Source organism: Odocoileus virginianus, chromosome 4 (genome assembly GCF_023699985.2).
Source record: "Odocoileus virginianus isolate 20LAN1187 ecotype Illinois chromosome 4, Ovbor_1.2, whole genome shotgun sequence".
Lineage (NCBI taxonomy): Eukaryota > Metazoa > Chordata > Mammalia > Artiodactyla > Cervidae > Odocoileus > Odocoileus virginianus.
Genome location: NC_069677.1, coordinates 12,915,034 through 12,931,931, shown reverse-complemented (window position 1 = coordinate 12,931,931; position 16,898 = coordinate 12,915,034). Strand labels below are relative to the sequence as shown.

Genomic DNA, 16,898 nt, shown 5'->3' with positions numbered 1-16,898 from the left:
CGGGGGTTAAGCATCTCCACATTTCCAAGCAGCAGAAAAGGGGTTATCAAATACACTGTGCCTTGCGGAAAGACTAAAAGGTAGTCCAGATGCAGGATGTCAAGGAAAATGAGATCCCTTCAAGAATAGGGTTATGATGTTATAGCATCCTAAGGCCCGGAACGATTAAAAAAAACACAGTTCACATTCCATAACTCATCCCTAGGAAAGCACAAAAGAGATATGCCCAGCGTGAATCATGTATCCCTTCCCCCTCCAAGGGCACAACACCCAGAATAGCTTCCTGATGACACAGCAGCTAGAAGCCTTTGAAAGCCTTAATCTTTAGGGAGGAAATGAGAGGGAAAAAACAAGTCCTTGACACAGACTTTAATTTTTAGATCTTTACAAGGCAGAACAGAGCAGCGGTGAAGGTGGTAAGGCTCTTTTGTATTTAATTCTTCTCACTTGAGCCTGTAGTTGCTGAATGTATGTGTGTGATAGAGCTGTCTGGTTTGCCCTGCTTCCACTGACTAATATTATTGCTATTTTGTAGGTGCCATACACTATAATAGTGTTCATTCTGGTGACCAAGTGCCTTCACAGATCTTATTACTTATTCATAACAATAACATTGTGTTGCATTTACCAAGTATCTTTCACTCAGGAATTTCACTTCACTATTTCATCATGACACATTTTCTCTTTCTGGCACAGATGGTAAAACTGTCTTGTGATTACAGTAAAATGATTACTCCAGATGATGATGCAAAATTAGTAACAGACCCAAGAAAAGAACTTTTTTACTATCAAGATGCAAGTATGTGAATGACTAAATGATGGTGCCTCTAATCTGGTAGGTCCTCAGTCTGGGAAATCTGTATTGGGTTTCTATAAAACCTGGTGGTGCAGTTCCCAACCCTGGCTTTGGGAGACTGAGGAGGTGGCAATGCCACCGACTAGTATTTTAAATATCAGGAGGAAGGGCAATCTTATGAGAGAAGATAAGTTTGTTTTGGGTCATGCTGTGCTTGGCCTGTAGGACAGCCAGCCAGATGATAATGTACAGCAGATAGGTAGTCTTGTGGATCTAAAATTCAGCAGAGAGGTCTGAGCTGGGGATTGTTAGTGTACAGGTGATAGTTAAAACAATGCAAGTGAATGAGACTCTTTCAGAAAAATGTACAAAGTAAGAGGAGATAAGGATGTCGGACTGGACTCTATTAAAAACTAAAGTAACGCTCAAAATTCTCCAAGCCAGGCTTCAACAGTACGTGAACTGTGAACTTCCAGATGTTCAAGCTGGTTTTAGAAAAGGCAGAGAAACCAGAGATCAAATTGCCAACATCCACTGGGTCATCAAAAAAGCAAGAGAGTTCCACAAAAACATCTACTTCCACTGTATTAACTACGCTAAAGCCTTGACTGTGTGGATCACAATAAACTGAAAATTCTTAAAGAGATAGGAATACCAGACCACCTGACCTACCTCCTAAAAAATCTGTATGTAGGTCAAGAAGCAACAGTTAGAACTGGACATGGAACAACAGACTGGTTCCAAATCGGGAAAGGAGTACGTCAAGGCTGTATATTGTCACCCTGCTTATTTAACTTCTATGCAGAGTGCATCACGAGAAATGCTGGGGTGGATGAAGCAAAGCTGGAATCATGATTGTTGGGAGAAATATCAATAACCTCAGATATGCAGATTACACCACCCTTATGGCAGAAAGCAAAGAACTAAAGAGCCTCCTAATGAAGGTGAAAGAGGAGAGTGAAAAAGTTGCCTTAAAACTCAACATTCAGAAAACTAAGATAATGGCATCCAGTCCCATCAGTTCATGGCAAATAGATGGGGAAACAATAGAAACAGTGACAGACTTTATTTTGGGGGGCTCCAAAATCACTGAAGATGGTGACTGCAGCCATGAAATTAAAAGATGCTTGCTCCTTGGAAGAAAAGCTATGACCAACCTAGACAGCATATTAAAAAGCAGAGACATTACTTTAGTAGTCATGTATGGATATGAGAGTTAAACTAAAAAGAAAGCTGAGTGCCAAAGAATTGATGCTTTTGAACTGTGGTGTTGGAGAAAACTCTTGAAGAGTCTTTTGGACTGCAAGGAGATCCAACCAGTCCATCCTAAAGGAGATCAGTCCTGAATATTCATTTGAAGGACTGATGCTGAAGCTGAAACTCCAATATTTAGGTCACCTGATGCAAAGAACTGACTCACTGAAAAGACCCTGATGCTGGGAAAGACTGGAGGTGGAAGGAGAAGGGAACCACAGGGAATGAGATGGCTGGATGGCATCAGTGACTCAATGGACATGAGTTTGAGTAAGCTCTGGGAGTTGGTGATGGACAGGGAAGCCTGGCATGCTGCAGTCCATGGGTTCGCAAAGAGTTGGACACGACTGAGCAACTGAACTGAACTGAAAATCTGAGAGGAAGAAAATTCCAGGGAAAGAAACTAAGAAAGAGTGGTTGCAGGGATAGGAGGAGGTCTCTATGAGACTGGAAGATAATAATGCAACATGAGTCAAGGCCTGATGATGTTCAACAGTGAAGAACACAAGACAGTGTTTAGAGGGAAGATGTGCACTGGATTTGGTAACACGAACTTACTTAAACTTCAGTAGCAAGAACAACAGTGGTAAGGGCAGAGCAAGATTGTGGTGGGTCAAATTATTTGTTCTATAAATTCCAATGTTCACATTTTTTTTCCACAGGACAACATGCAACTTGAAACTTAAAAAAAAAGTGAAAGGAACATTTATTAATTACTTCCTATGTATTAAAAACTGTTAGGCCAATTTGTATGCTGTTTCATTTAATCTTTCTATCAAACATTATGACATAAATAATACTATCATCATTTCAACAGATGAGAAAAAGCTCAAAAAAGATAACATCACCTAACAGTTAAGACTGACAGACAACTTTTTACACTTTCTAAAGTTTTTCAGGTATTATCTCATTTAATTCTCACAGCAACCCTATGAGGTACATACCAGTGTAACCACCTCATTTTAGAAACGAAGAAACAGAAGTACTAACAGTCATGTAACTTACTCAGTACCACACAGTGTTGAAACTGAGATTAAAATAAGAGCAGTCTAACTCAGAGATCCATAATTATTACTACTGTCATTTTTTTCCCCAAGGACCTGAGCAATTTCAATCCAGGTTCTGTCTGATTCTGAAGATGTCTGTCGGTCTACTACACAATGTCGCATCCAAACTCCTTGAGTGAGGTTTTAATAATGATGACCATTGAGAAGAATTCAGCTCTTTAAAGGATAAAAATTGTCCTCAGGGAGGGGGGATCGGGATGGGGAACACATGTAAATCCATGGCTGATTCATGTCAATGTATGGCAAAAACCACTACAATATTGTAAAATAATTAGCCTCCAACTAATAAAAATAAATGGGAAAAAAAAAAAGAAATTGTCCTCATATCTTCAAAATTCTTTAGAAAGAGGGCCTTACTTTCAGAACTTACTCTGAATAAAGAGAATCTAACCTAAGCCAACTTTTCCAGTGAATTCTGAAACTCTACTAGAAAACTGGTTTAAAGAGTTTGTTTAGAGGTAATACACACTATTTTGGAAGGGAGGGTAGTGCAATAAATCCTATCAACTATGAATATCTTAATATCAATTCATTTTTTCCCAGTGTGACTGCTAGTTGAGAATAAACTCTGATTAAAAAAGAAAGACAAGCCGGGCTCAGAAAAAGCTTTCAGGAAAGAAGACTAGGCCCTGACTAGGGAAGAGCATGAGTGTTTGGGAACACAAATTATGCACATATACATGAGGCCTGATTTTTAAAAAGTGGAGGATCAGATCGAATGACCCACTTGACAGTTCTGCCCAGAACCAAACCTTATTTAAAAACTGCAAATGGAGTAACAGCTATTGAGAATTGAAGCAGAAACCACTGAGATTTAACTCATTTTTAATACTCAAAGCTTATTAGTGTTTGAGGATATAAGGAAAAGAAACTCAACATCAACAAAGTTTATATAGAAAAAAACATAAGCTATAACTAAAAACTATCTTTCATAAGCATCAACCAGTTATCTACAAAATGATGTTCAAAGGATAGTCTATAAACGACAATATCCTGTAAATATTTCTCAGCTATATCCTAGGATACTCTTAAGAGGAAAACCTTAATGATTTATCACCACATTGTCCTTCTCCTCCTCATTATCATCATATCACAGTCCTGTTCTCAAGGGCTCACACAGGTAGTTGCCTTCATCTTCTCTCTGCCAACAACTTAATGCAAATGTTTCTTTTCAACAAGGGATCTGGCCAATCTGGCAAAAAAAGAAAAGAAGCAGTATACATACCTGGTCATGGATGAGCCCATGATAGAGGATGCTCTGCATGTCTCTGCAAAGCCGCTCCAGGCCACCATACTTGGACCAGACATTGGGGCTGTTGGCTGACACTAAACCCTCCACAGTAGTCTTCAAATTACCCAGCAACTGCCAGTGCTCCCTCCTGCAAGGCCATCAATTATACCAATGGTTAGTTTCTTTGTTGTACTCGATCATTCTGTGTCACAGAAAGTCTAAGATAAGAAGCCTCCTGTCCGCATCCTAACATTCTCTCCCCTATTAATTTTTTACTTGGGTGTAAGACCCAGTTCTGAGAGGACTGAAGCTGTAAAGAACACTAAGATTTTAAAATTTAAAAAAAAAAAAAGCCCTTGTATTTACATAGCATATTGTGCTCTGTAAGGTGGTCTTCATCTACTATCATTTTATCCTCACACAAGTAGCCCATACCCTGTGTTTCTTGGCTTGTGAGCCATTAAGATCCATTTCTGGGCTTCCCCAGTGGCTCAGTTGGGCAATGACATTATGTGAGCACTATATAAAGAGATGAAGGGCATTTGCTGAAAGTCAGAAACCTTTGCCTGAACAAAAAGTCAAAAAACAACTTTTTATTAACTGTATTTCCAGTACTAAGTATATATATTTGTACACAAATATTACAGATAAGAATAAAAATGGCCCATGATTTTCTCCCATGATTTTTTAAGCTAAAATTGAGGCAAAAATGTCCTAAGCTCGCACTAAGCCACTTAGGACACGTCCCCCAGTCAATCAACTATTGGCTTATTCTCCTGGATCATCTGAAGTACTTCAGTGGAAAAGTCTAAAAATTGCTGCCCTAGATGGTATTCAAGGTTCCTCCCAGATTCCAAGCATTTTCTCAATACAGATTCTTACCCAATAAAAATTCAAAACCGGCTGCAACTGAATAAAAAGAACTGGATGCACAGAATCAAATGGATAAGGAAAACATGAGGAGATGAGGTATCAAACTCCTCCTCTTGGGCCTCCAACTGCTACACTATATACTTTACCTAGTTTTTTCATATCTTGTTAGAACACTACTCTTTCCCCTTCAAGGACAGTCCTGGGGATGGTTATAATTTCTTTAAGGGACTTTTACCATAACCATTTTAGTATCATTTAAATAGCTACAAGGGTAGGAGGGTTCTGAATTGAAATCCTTTCTAACTCAATCAGTGCTCAAAACTAACTTCTCATACATTTTCTACACTTTCTAAGCCATTTTTGAAAAGTGGATGAAGAGAGTAATGGCAGACAAAATAAAACGAATGAAGCTAGGTCTGGTACAGAAGTATTATCTAAAAAGGAAAAGCCAGATGGATCTCACTCTGATCTACTCTAGAGCCCTTAAGATCAAGAATTTATTCAAATGGGGAGACATCAGGTTTTTTTAACCTTATGTCATTAAACACTTGAGTCACCAGGCTCCTCTGATCTATTTCTCCCCCAACTGAGTTTTACTAAGATATAACTGACATATAACATTATATTAGTTTAAGGCATACAACATAATGATTTTATATATGCATATACTTTGAAATGATCACCACAATAAGTTCAGTGAACATCTATCACCTCATGGTTATAACTTTTGTTCCTTGTGATGAGAACTTTTAAGATCTACTCTTTTAGCAAGTTTCAAATATATTACCACAATACAGAACTGTTAACTACAGTCACCATGCTATATATTATGCCCCTAAAACTGACTTATAACTTTGTACCTTTGGACCATTTCACCCATTTCCCCTACTCCCTCATCCTCTGCCTCTAGTAATCAATCTGTTCTGTTTCTATGGGCTTTGGGTTTTGGGGATTTCACATATAAGTGAGATAATACTTATTTACCATTCTCTGTCTGATTTATTTCACTTAGCATAATGCCCACCACTCATGCTGTTAAAAATGGCTAGATTTCCTTATGAATAATATTCCCATGTGTGTGTCTGTGTGGCATTTTCTTTATCAATTCATCTGTCAGTGTTTGTTTCCATGTTAGGAAACATGTTAGTAGGTTGTTTCCATGTCTTGGCTATTTTAAACAATACTGCAATGAAAATGGGGATGCAGATATCTTTAAGAAATAGTGATTTTGTTTCCTTGGGATATATATACTCAGAAGGAGAACAGCTGGGTCATATGCCAATTCTATCTTTAATATCCTGAGGGATCTCCACACAGTTTTTCAGAGTGGTTGCCCCAGTCTATAATCCCACCAACAATGCCCTAGGGTCCCTTTATCTCCACATCCTCACCAACACTTGTTGTCTCTTGACTTTTGCCCTTCTAACAGGTGTGAGATGACACTCTGGTTTTGATTTGCATTTCCCTCATGACTGGTCTTGTGGAGCACTTTCTCATGTACCTGTTGGCCATTCCCCTGTTCTATTTCTAAACCAGTTCTGAAAGATATTTCAAGGTAACAAGATGCACACAAGACGGAGGTGGTCATTAAAAGGCCATTTATTGTTGTACTGTAAGAAACTGCCATTACAGAGGCCAAGTGACTGCCAACTTCTGCTTCAGTGACTCTCCATCTCCTATGCTTCCTCAGGGTTCATCTGGCCTGTTCTGACTGACACAATGCCAATAGGTTACAGTCAAATTGTGCAGGCCTGAGAGCCAGTCTGGTTCCTCAAGTGACTCTGCATATTTGTGTTCTGATTCATTCTGTATTGATCTTACTAGTTTAACCATCAAAGAGCATCATCATAAATCCTGCATGTAGACACTAAGTACCCTAAATCCTAGGGCTTTGATCCCAAAATTTTACAAAGAGCACTGAAACTCTAGAAACCTTGAGCATTCAGATTTATTAACAACTTCTGGATGAACTGAAGAACTTCTCTTCCCCGACATGAAGTGTCCCTGAGATAACAAAGCTACAGAAGAATGTGGCTCTTACTCTAAGATGTACCAAATCATCTATATTTGGTACATGCTCATGTAGAGGTAAAAGTAAACTTTAAAAAATTTTTTTATTTACATAATCAGTCTCTTTAGTGTCTTTGCCTTTTTTAGGATCCTTTTTCCTAATGATATTGTTTTCATTTTCAGAGAGTTAAAATACTAAATTCAACTGAAGCCCATACATAGTGGCTGGATTAATCCATTCATATTTGAATCTTAGATGTCAATAGATCACCATGGGAAGTAAAATATTCCTCCTCATCGTTGACCCAGATTGTTAGCAACTGAGGTCAGTCTTTCCTAAGCTAAACCTGTTTGGTAGTAATTATTTGAATGGTATCCTACATTCACATGTAACCTCCTCTAGGCACAGGCAAGGACTAGATGAGCCTCAAAGCAGTCCTTTGTAGAGCCACTTCTGCAAGTATACAGAGTGCTCTTTTTTTTTTAAATATTTATTTATTTGGCTGCATCGGGTCTTAGTTGCAGTGTGCAGGGCTTAGTTGACCCAAGACATGAGGGATCTTAGTTCCCTGAGTCTCCTGCATTGCAAGGGGGATTCTTAACCACTGGACCACCAGGAAAATCCCACAGAGTGTTCTTCTTTAAACACCATAAGTTAAAAGCAAGTCTTTCTAAGCATCTCACCCTATGTCAAGAAAGAACTAGGCCCAAGTGGCAAGGGACAGTATAATCCATCTCTACTTGAACTATTTTTATCAACAAACAGCAAAGCCAACTGCAGAATAAAGTTCTATCTATTTTCTTTTTGGAGGATTTTGACTACATTCTTTGAAAAGTAACAGGAATTACTTAAGCAACTCAAATAAGGATACCCAAGAAAAACCATTTCCCTAAATGCCAACTTAGTCTTAAGCATGCCAAATCACAATTAAAAGTGACACTCAGGTTAAAACAGTAAAGTTATAAATAAATGCCATTTTTTAAAGAAGTGTTATACCATAAAACCAATATAAAACTAATCACTAAAAATAAGTGAAATCAATAGTAAATAGTGAGTACCGTGCAACTGTAAAATGACATTCAATGCAAGAAATATATATTGATATATCTTTTACATTCAGTGCTCTTTTTAGTGGTAAAAAGAAACAGCTTCAACTTATTAGCATATCCCATCTACAGCATGCCAGTCATCTGGATTGGAATGTGGTATCTACCTGAGAACAGAGTTGAAGGTCAGGCTGTCCCAAGTCAGATAATGATGTGATCCCTGAAATTCGAGAAGTATGTGACATCCACGTGTGGGACATCATGAAACAAGTAAAACATATTATTAGGAAGAGTTTCCAAAGCTAATGAAAGTATGTAAAAGTATAAAAAGCAGAATGTAAAATTATATTTGTGATCTCAACATACATATACTAAAAGAAATAGTGATATGTTAACAGTGTTTACTTTTGGTTACATAAGGGGAATGTAGATAAGAGAGGAGCTATTTCTGCCTTCCATCAGGCTAGCAATTAATGAAAGGTCAATAATATGTACCAAGTTTGCAAACAAGAAGCTGGAAAGTACCATAAAGGATTTTTTAAATACTCAAGTATCAAAGGTGTCTTATGCTGACAGACAGTGGTCAGGCAAGCACCTAGGACTTTTAATGCCAGAAAGCATTTCCTAGAAAGAAGTAATGGATTCATTCTTAAAGCAGGGAAAAACATAATTAGGGAAATTAGTATTGTAACACTGACGTAGCAAGAAACTACAATGTTTAATTTGCATTTAACTTTCTTCTTATCTGGCTCTATATTTTCTGTTTTTAATTATATAGTATTTAATTTGTAGAGTATGTAGTTAAATATTTATATGATGCTTTTAAATAAATAATATGCTTATAGAAAAAACACACTTGATTTATTATACAGTTCTCAGTGCTAATGCACTTAGAAGAATCTAACCGCTGGTAGTCCCATCCCTTTAGTGGCTGATAGCAGAATCTCAAAGTCTAGGAGGGAACTTCAATGTCTAGGAATCCTAATGTCTAGAAGGCAAGCTGTGTAACTTTATACCTACTCAACAAATGCTTTACTAATCATCCTACATTTTAATGACATCAGATTTCTTTAATTTTAACAATGAGTAGATTTAACAAAAGGAAGGAAAATCCCTTATGTCAGAAACCTAACCACCAATGATATGCAAACTCCTTAGTTCAAAAATTCTCCATCCTGCTCAGTACTTCTCAGTTTGAAGACAGTCTCTACTACACTCAATTGCAAACATGCTAACCTCATGCCTACTCCCATGACTTTATTCATGGAGACTTGGAATGATTCTCTTCTTCTCCCAATCAGGGATTAAGGTTCAGCTCTAGTTCAGTCTTTCCCCAAGAAGTTCTAAATAATCTGACCTGTTACAAATTTTTTGTTAGAAACTCCACAATACATGCTGTCACTATATCATTCCTCCTAATATTAATCCTTAAAAAAATTATTTACTGGTATATGGTTGATTTCCTTAAGGAAAAGGACCATGTTTTTTCTATTTCTTTTCTATTTTAATACGCAGACAGAAAATGTCTTCAGTGGAAAGAGAATAAGCTTCATAGTCAGGCCAGCCTGAATGTGAATCCTAGCTCTGCACAAAACAGCTGTGCAAGTCACTAAACTCCTTAAGTTTCAGTTCCCTTATCTGTAACACAGATAGAACAGCTGATTAATAAAGGATAATCTACAGAAAGTACCACCATCAAACAGGTAATAGTAGTATTACTTTCCTTTTCCTTTGAACTTCCATTGCATAAATCTAATGTTAATGTTCAGCTGCTAATTGGTGTCCAACTTTTTGCAACCCCCATGGACTGAAGCATGCCAGGCTTCCCTGTCCTTCACTATCTCCCAGACCTTGCTCAAACTAATGTCCACTGAGTTGGCGATGCCATCCAACCATCTCATCCTCTGTCGTCCCCTTCTCCTCCTGCCTTCAATCTTTCCCAGCATCAGGGTCTTTTCAAATGAGTCAGTTCTTCACATCAGGTGGCCAAAGTACTGGAGTTTCAGCTTCAGTATCAGTCCTTCCAATGAATATTCAGGACTGATCTCCTTTAGGATTGACTGGTTGGATCTCCTCGCAGTCCAAGGGACTCTCAAGAGTCTTCTCTAACACCACAGTTCAAAAGCATCAATTCTTTGGTGCTCAGCTGTCTTTATAGTCCAACTCACATTCATATGTGACTATTGGAAAAAACCATAGCTTTGACTAGATGGACCTTTGTTGGCAAGGTAATGTCTCTGCTTTTTAATATGCTGTCTAGGTTGATCATAGTTTTTCTTCCAAGGAGCAAGCATCTTTTAATTTCATGGCTGCAGTCACCATCTGCAGTGATTTTGGAGCCCTCCAAAATAAAGTCTCTCGCTGTTTCCATTGTTCCTCCATCTATTTGCCACAATAAGCATTCTTAGAATAAATCTAACAAACCCAATTTTTTTAATCAGAAGGGGTACCTAGTCTAAACCTTTCTTACCCATTCTGCTTCAGAGAAAATTCTGGGATTGGACAGCTTGTGACATAATTAGGACTAGTTACAGTGCTCAATGTCCAAAGAATATCTTAACTGCATTTAAACCAGGGCCAAATCTCTCCTTAGCACAGATTCCAAAGCCCTGTTTATGTTCATGGTGCTCTCACTGAAGCAAGATAGCCAGAAAGACTTCCTCAATATTGGATGATCTTGTATACAGGAGGCTCAAATCTGCTTACTGAATAGAATGAAAGACAACAGAGTTCATTTTGTGGGTCACATAAGAAAGCCAAACTCATTACCTTACAGTTACATCTTAGGTTGTCTGAGGAGAAGAGTGCTTTACAAGTAAGATACACCAGTGCATACACCAGCACTCCAATAGCAAAGGCAAAGGAGGGAAGATACTGCCTCAGTCACCTCAGTTTTAGGGAGTTTTAAAGTAAAAGATAACCATCATTAGAACTAAAACTGGTGCTTCCAAGAGGGCATTAGTGGTAAAGAACCCACCTGCCAAATCTCCTGACCCCTGGATCAGGAAGATCCCCTGGAGTAGGAAATGGCACTCTACTCTAGTATTCTTACCAGGAAAATTCCATGGACAGAGGAGCCTGGTGGGCTAAAGTTCATGGGGTTGCAAAGAATAAACATGACTGAGCATGAGCATGAGAACTAACACTAAACTATTTCAAAAACTGCTAAGGAAAGAAAACAGCAGGAGAACATTATAAAAATCAGTTTTGAAAAATGACAGAATTAAGACTCGAGATGAGATAAAAATAAGTATCAATGGAATAAACTGAACTATTTCAACTAAAACAGCCAATCAAACAAAAAAGTAGGAGGAAACTATATTAATATCTAGGTTGAACTCAAGGCAAGAATATTTGAAAAGACAAAGAAGGAATAACAAAGATACAGCTCTCATCAGTTCTTATGTATCTAATAACATGAGCTCAAAACATATCAAGCAAAACAACACACACACAAAACAAAAACTGCAGAAAAGAAAAAGAAAAATGGAAATAAAAGAAAAAACAATGGTAATGGGAGATCATGAAAACTAAAAGTAAAAAAGTGATTAGAAGAGCTGAATAATCTATGATTAATAAAGTTGTTCTATTACACCTGGAAAACTACATCCTGAGAAACATTTTTTTAAAGGACATACAGAACAGTCATAGAAACTGGCCTTGTACTAAGGCACACACAAAAAGTCAACAGATTCTCAAAAGTAGACGTAGTATAAATATATTCTTTGATTAGAAAACAATGAAACATTGAACAAATAACAAAAGTAGAATAAATTGGGGGGGGAACCCTCGGAAAATTTAAAACTCTCAAAGGACTCTCTAGGAGGTTAGGAGGCAAAAATAAAATCATAATCTTGAAGTGATTGAAGAGGTGAAGGTGGTGAACAGGGATGGCATTATGACTCTTACTGCTTTTTTCTCAAAAGTATCTTATGATAAAAAGTTTCTCTCCTCCAAATCAACTGGAGGTTATACTACAAAGTGAGCCCGATCCAGAGGAACTAAAAACATGTAAGCATGCTGCAGTTCATTCCTGAAAAAACGCAGATTTAAATCCACAGCAGCATTGTGCAACTGAACTTTCTGTGTTGCTGAAAATGTTCTGTATCTACGCTGTCCCGTATGGCAGCCACTAGCCACTGTGACCATTAAGCATTTGAAGTCTGTGCAGTGTGACTAAAAAACCAAAATTTTAAATTTTTATTTAATTTTAATTAATTTAGACATAAATCACCTCAGTGGCTATCATGTTGGACAGAGCTGGTCTATAAACACCAAGGTAGGTTGTATATGAAGGAAAGATTACAAAACAAAATAAAAAACAAAAAAACTCCATTTATGGAAGAAGTGATAAAGTAGCTATAAAAAGCAGAAACAGCTGTGGGGATGGTAGATACTGAGAAAAGCTTCAGCTTATGGTCCCTGTTGTCAGCTGATACACCTCCTGCTCCTGGGTTCTGACAATAAAATTTTTCCCCAAAGCTTCAGAGTTATGTTTCTGTGGGGTGGAGGTGTGTACAGATAATTGGACTAGCAGTATGGACTGCCCGCAAATCATGTGATCCACTTGCTTTACTATCAGTGCTATATAAACTTTCAGAGCATAGTCAAAGGAAAAATGGAAAGAACGGGAAGAAATAGAAAATGAAAATTAACGTGAAAATGTGAAAAATGAATAAAGAGGAAGGGGAAAAAAAAGAGGCCCTTTCAATAGCAACAATAACACCTGCCCGACCATAAGAAGCATGACCAAATTGTTACTGTTTTCATTTCTTGTGCAAATATTCAATGAATACCAATTATATGCCAGGCACTGTGCTAGGCACAAGGCTTATGATAGTTAAAGAAGGAGAGTCCTCAGCTCTCAGGGTATTCAGAGTGCAATGGGGGAAATAGGCACTCATTAAAAAAAAAAAATGCTATATAGTGAGAAACGGAACAGGTCAGGTCAACGATGCCTTCTAAAGGAGCATTATTTAAAGGATGACTAAGAGCTCTCCAGGCAAAGGAGGAGGTAATGCAGGGGATGGAGAGGAGCAGGAATCAGAATGGTGATGAAGGAGATGTAAGAGTGAGTGAATATCATAGTTTTGTAACTGGAAACTTCATATTGAATATCAGAAAAAATTTTGACTTTCTACTTTCAGTGAGGAATCACTTAACATTTCTGAGCAAAATACTATAGTAACTTTGCTTCTGGAAAAATTATGTTGGTAGCAATGTGGAGGCCATCCAGAATTGAGGGACTGGGTTCAGATTGGGAGCTTAGTCAGGAGACTACTGGGAGAATCCACAATGAGAAATAATAAAGGTCTTATTTTGTTTACATCTGCCCAGAATTCATGCCTCTTTCTTTTGGTATCAGAATACTGATTTTTCACAGGGAAATCACCCCTCTGGCACTTGACCCGGTCCATGAAGTACTACGAAAGGATCACCCTATGCCAGGATCCAAGGTTGAGCATATAACTTAGGCCTGATGGAGCAACATATTTCATACCCTGATTACAAGAACAGTAACATTAAAAAAAAAACAAATACAGTAACATAAGTCAGTCCAAAATTTTTCACTTTTGCTATACCTATTGGCATTGCTCTTTTCCTTCTTTTTGGATGGATTGTTAAACTTGAAGTTGCCAAGGGTTATCCTGTAGAGAAAACTGCTGAGAATGAAGCCGACACATCAGAAAAAACAGCACACAGACAGGGACAAATTTTTGTTTAAGCACCTACATTTGGCCATTCCTAAAACAATATAAGCCAATATATTTGGAAATGGAGGGGAAAAAAGCTTCAGGAGAAAAATCAGAAACAGAACTCACTGGACCTAGGGACTACTTGGATATGGCAAATGAAGGAGAGTGAAGTATCAAATTTCACTTAGGTTTCTGGCTTGGTTGACTGAATGGAAAACCCTATTAACTGAGAAAGAGGACAGAGGAGGAACAGGTTTTGGTCAATGAAATGAGCTCAGTCTGGAGATACTAAAAAGTATCTTACTACTTGAATTCTGACTATCTGAATCACTAAACCGGGAAAACTTTGTAAGTAGTTGCATTCCAAGATCAGAAGGAGATGGCATAGTCCAATTCAGCTGAGGGTAACACAACAATGATAGAAGAACCATTCCTATTTCGGTTCAGTAGTTTCACCAGACACCCTCCAAACAATTGGTATTTAGGAAAGTCTAGGAAAAGTGAAGTATCATCCCTAAGCACTAAAGCATTTTTCTAGTGATTACTAGCTAGATGGAAAGCAATAGGGGAATCTATGACATTCCACTCCAAGGATGAAGTTAAAACCTGGGCCAAGTGACTTCCCTGGTGGTCCAGTGGTTAAGAATTCACCTTGCAATGCAGGGGACTTGAGTTCTGTCCCTGGTTGGGGAACTAAGATACCACATGCCACCGAGCTTGTGCGCTGCAACTGCTGAGCTCAGGTGCCACAACTAGAGAGCTTGTGCATCACAAGGAAAGATCCCACACGCCGCAACTAAGACCAGATGCAGTCAAATAAATAAATATTAAAAAAAAAAAAATGCTGGGCCAACACCCCAGTCCCCAGTTTGTTCAATTTGGATAGAGAAACCATAGAAGGAGGAAGCACAAGCAATAATATCAGTAACTGGAAGAGCACACACTCATCTTATTTCAAGAAAACTGGGGAGGGGACGGAAGTAGACATTTTCTGCATTCAGTATATATCAGCACTCTCTGAGGAGCTTTTTGCACATTACCTTACTGAATCCTCACCAGTCAGGAAGGCATCATTCTTCCCATTCAGGCTGGATAAGTCAAGTTAAGCAGTAGAGCTAGAATTCAAATGCAGCTCTACCTGGCTATAAAGCTTATGCACATTTCACTCCATCAACTGCTTTCAGAATATAATTTTATTTTATCTTTCATATACTAAAAAAAAAATGATGCCATCTCATCAAGAAGATGTCTTCTGAATTGGGTGTTTTATTGGCCAAAGAAAGGTCAGGTTTGCAGTGCCTCAATTCTCAGGCACAAATCATGTATTTTATTTACCATTTGACTACCCAGAACTAAAGAGGCCATTGGCGCCACAAAGACCCACTAAATATATTATTCTAAGTTAACTAGTCACCAACAGAGAGTAGGCTATGTTAACATTAAGAGTGATTTCATGGGGATAATCCCACTGCTGAAATTGTTTTGACTAAAGTTCCTTGGTAAAGAAGCAAGTATGGAAAGAATAATAGAAAAAGATACCTGCAAAGGAGAAGCCTTAGGAACGTTAACGACAGGCAAAGAATGCTATAAAATTTATTACCTTATACATTTCTTTGTCCCAGCATATTAGCACAGTGAGAGGTAGCATAGCATAGATATTAGAAGTAGAGCCTGCCTGAATCCCAGTTCCACCAAGGATTTACTGTATGACCTTGGCAAATTATTTATCCTATGTCTTAGCTTCCTCACCTGTCAAATGGTGATAATATAGTACCTATCTCACCCAGCTTTTATGAGGATTTAATAACACTTGTAAGGCTCTTAAGCAATGCCTGGCATATAGTAAATAAGTATTTGTTAAATACATTAAATAAATAAATAACTCAGCTGGGAGGAAATCTGAATTTCCAACCTAGCCTCTCCCACATGAACTGATAGAGGAAAATAAAAATAATCCTAAAATTTGTTTAGAAAGTATGTAGGACTTTTTACAAGAAGCACTTCACAGACATCTGGAGGAAGAATAAAGAGCCAAATATACATAAGCAGAAACTGAAACATGGAAAAGGGAAGTAGGCTCTTCAGTTTCACTGAACACATCATTCACAGATCTCGCAGTAACCCCAAGTCCTGTCATCCTAGGTTTTGTACAGCAGGCCACAGGCTAACTGCGCACATAGAAGAGGAGTCACTCTTTAAAACAGCCAGGTCTTCACCCATGTACAAAATCTCATTAATTTTCCTCTGTTGACATTTTTTCAAAGGTAAATATTCCAGTCTTTGGATTCTAGCTGCTCCAGAGACTCTAACTACATCTGAATGTTTTTAAAAGTCAAGGACTTCTTTAAGCCACATTCCTGCTCTATCCTGTCCATTCCAGATTCTTAAGAGGTTAAGACCAGAGTTATTAATGAAGCAACACCTACACAGAAGTACAGCTGGAGTCCAAGCCAACATTCAGCTTTTCTAACTTCTAGAAGGTATGAACTCGATAGCAGTTTCATATAAATAAAAGGGAAATCGCTCAGCTGCCATGTGGGTAAGGAGAGACGGGTTTTAATACAGGGAGGTCCTGTCACTGTCTGACAGGGATCCAGCATTGACAAAGGGCACACACGCAATTGCTAGTCTCATTAGCAAGCCCTGACTCCCATTCCACTGCCTTTACAATCGCCCACTTTCATCCACAGGCCCTCCTTCACGCCTTCTTCCTCACACTCATTTTGCCTAAGCTTCTCTCTAGGCCACTCAAAACGCCTAACCTTTGCTCCCAGAAATTCTTACTTCAACCTTAATACTGACCTGAACTGCTGTCACCGCAAGTTTCGGTCGGGGCACCCACCTGTCCCCTACTGCTATCTACAGACTCTGGCCTATGAAATCTCACTGCAGCACCTCTCAATGTCCACCTCCTCCCCAGCAGC

The 16,898-nt window shown here is 38.3% G+C and overlaps 1 protein-coding gene across 7 annotated transcripts in view; it reads right to left on the bottom strand.

Moving 5' to 3' along the window:
• The window catches only part of RUBCN (rubicon autophagy regulator), a 60,813-nt gene that overhangs the window by 32,643 nt on the left and 11,272 nt on the right, over nt 1–16,898 (bottom strand). For 6 of the 7 annotated variants that reach the window (XM_070466138.1, XM_070466139.1, XM_070466133.1 and 3 more), the window contains exon 2: nt 4,343–4,496. In XM_070466138.1, the coding sequence (XP_070322239.1) occupies nt 4,343–4,381 (39 nt within the window). In that variant the 5' untranslated portion in view covers nt 4,382–4,496. Of the gene's footprint in view, nt 1–4,342; nt 4,497–8,445; nt 8,499–16,898 lie in introns of all 7 variants that reach the window. The other variant, XM_070466137.1, reaches the window with a different exon arrangement.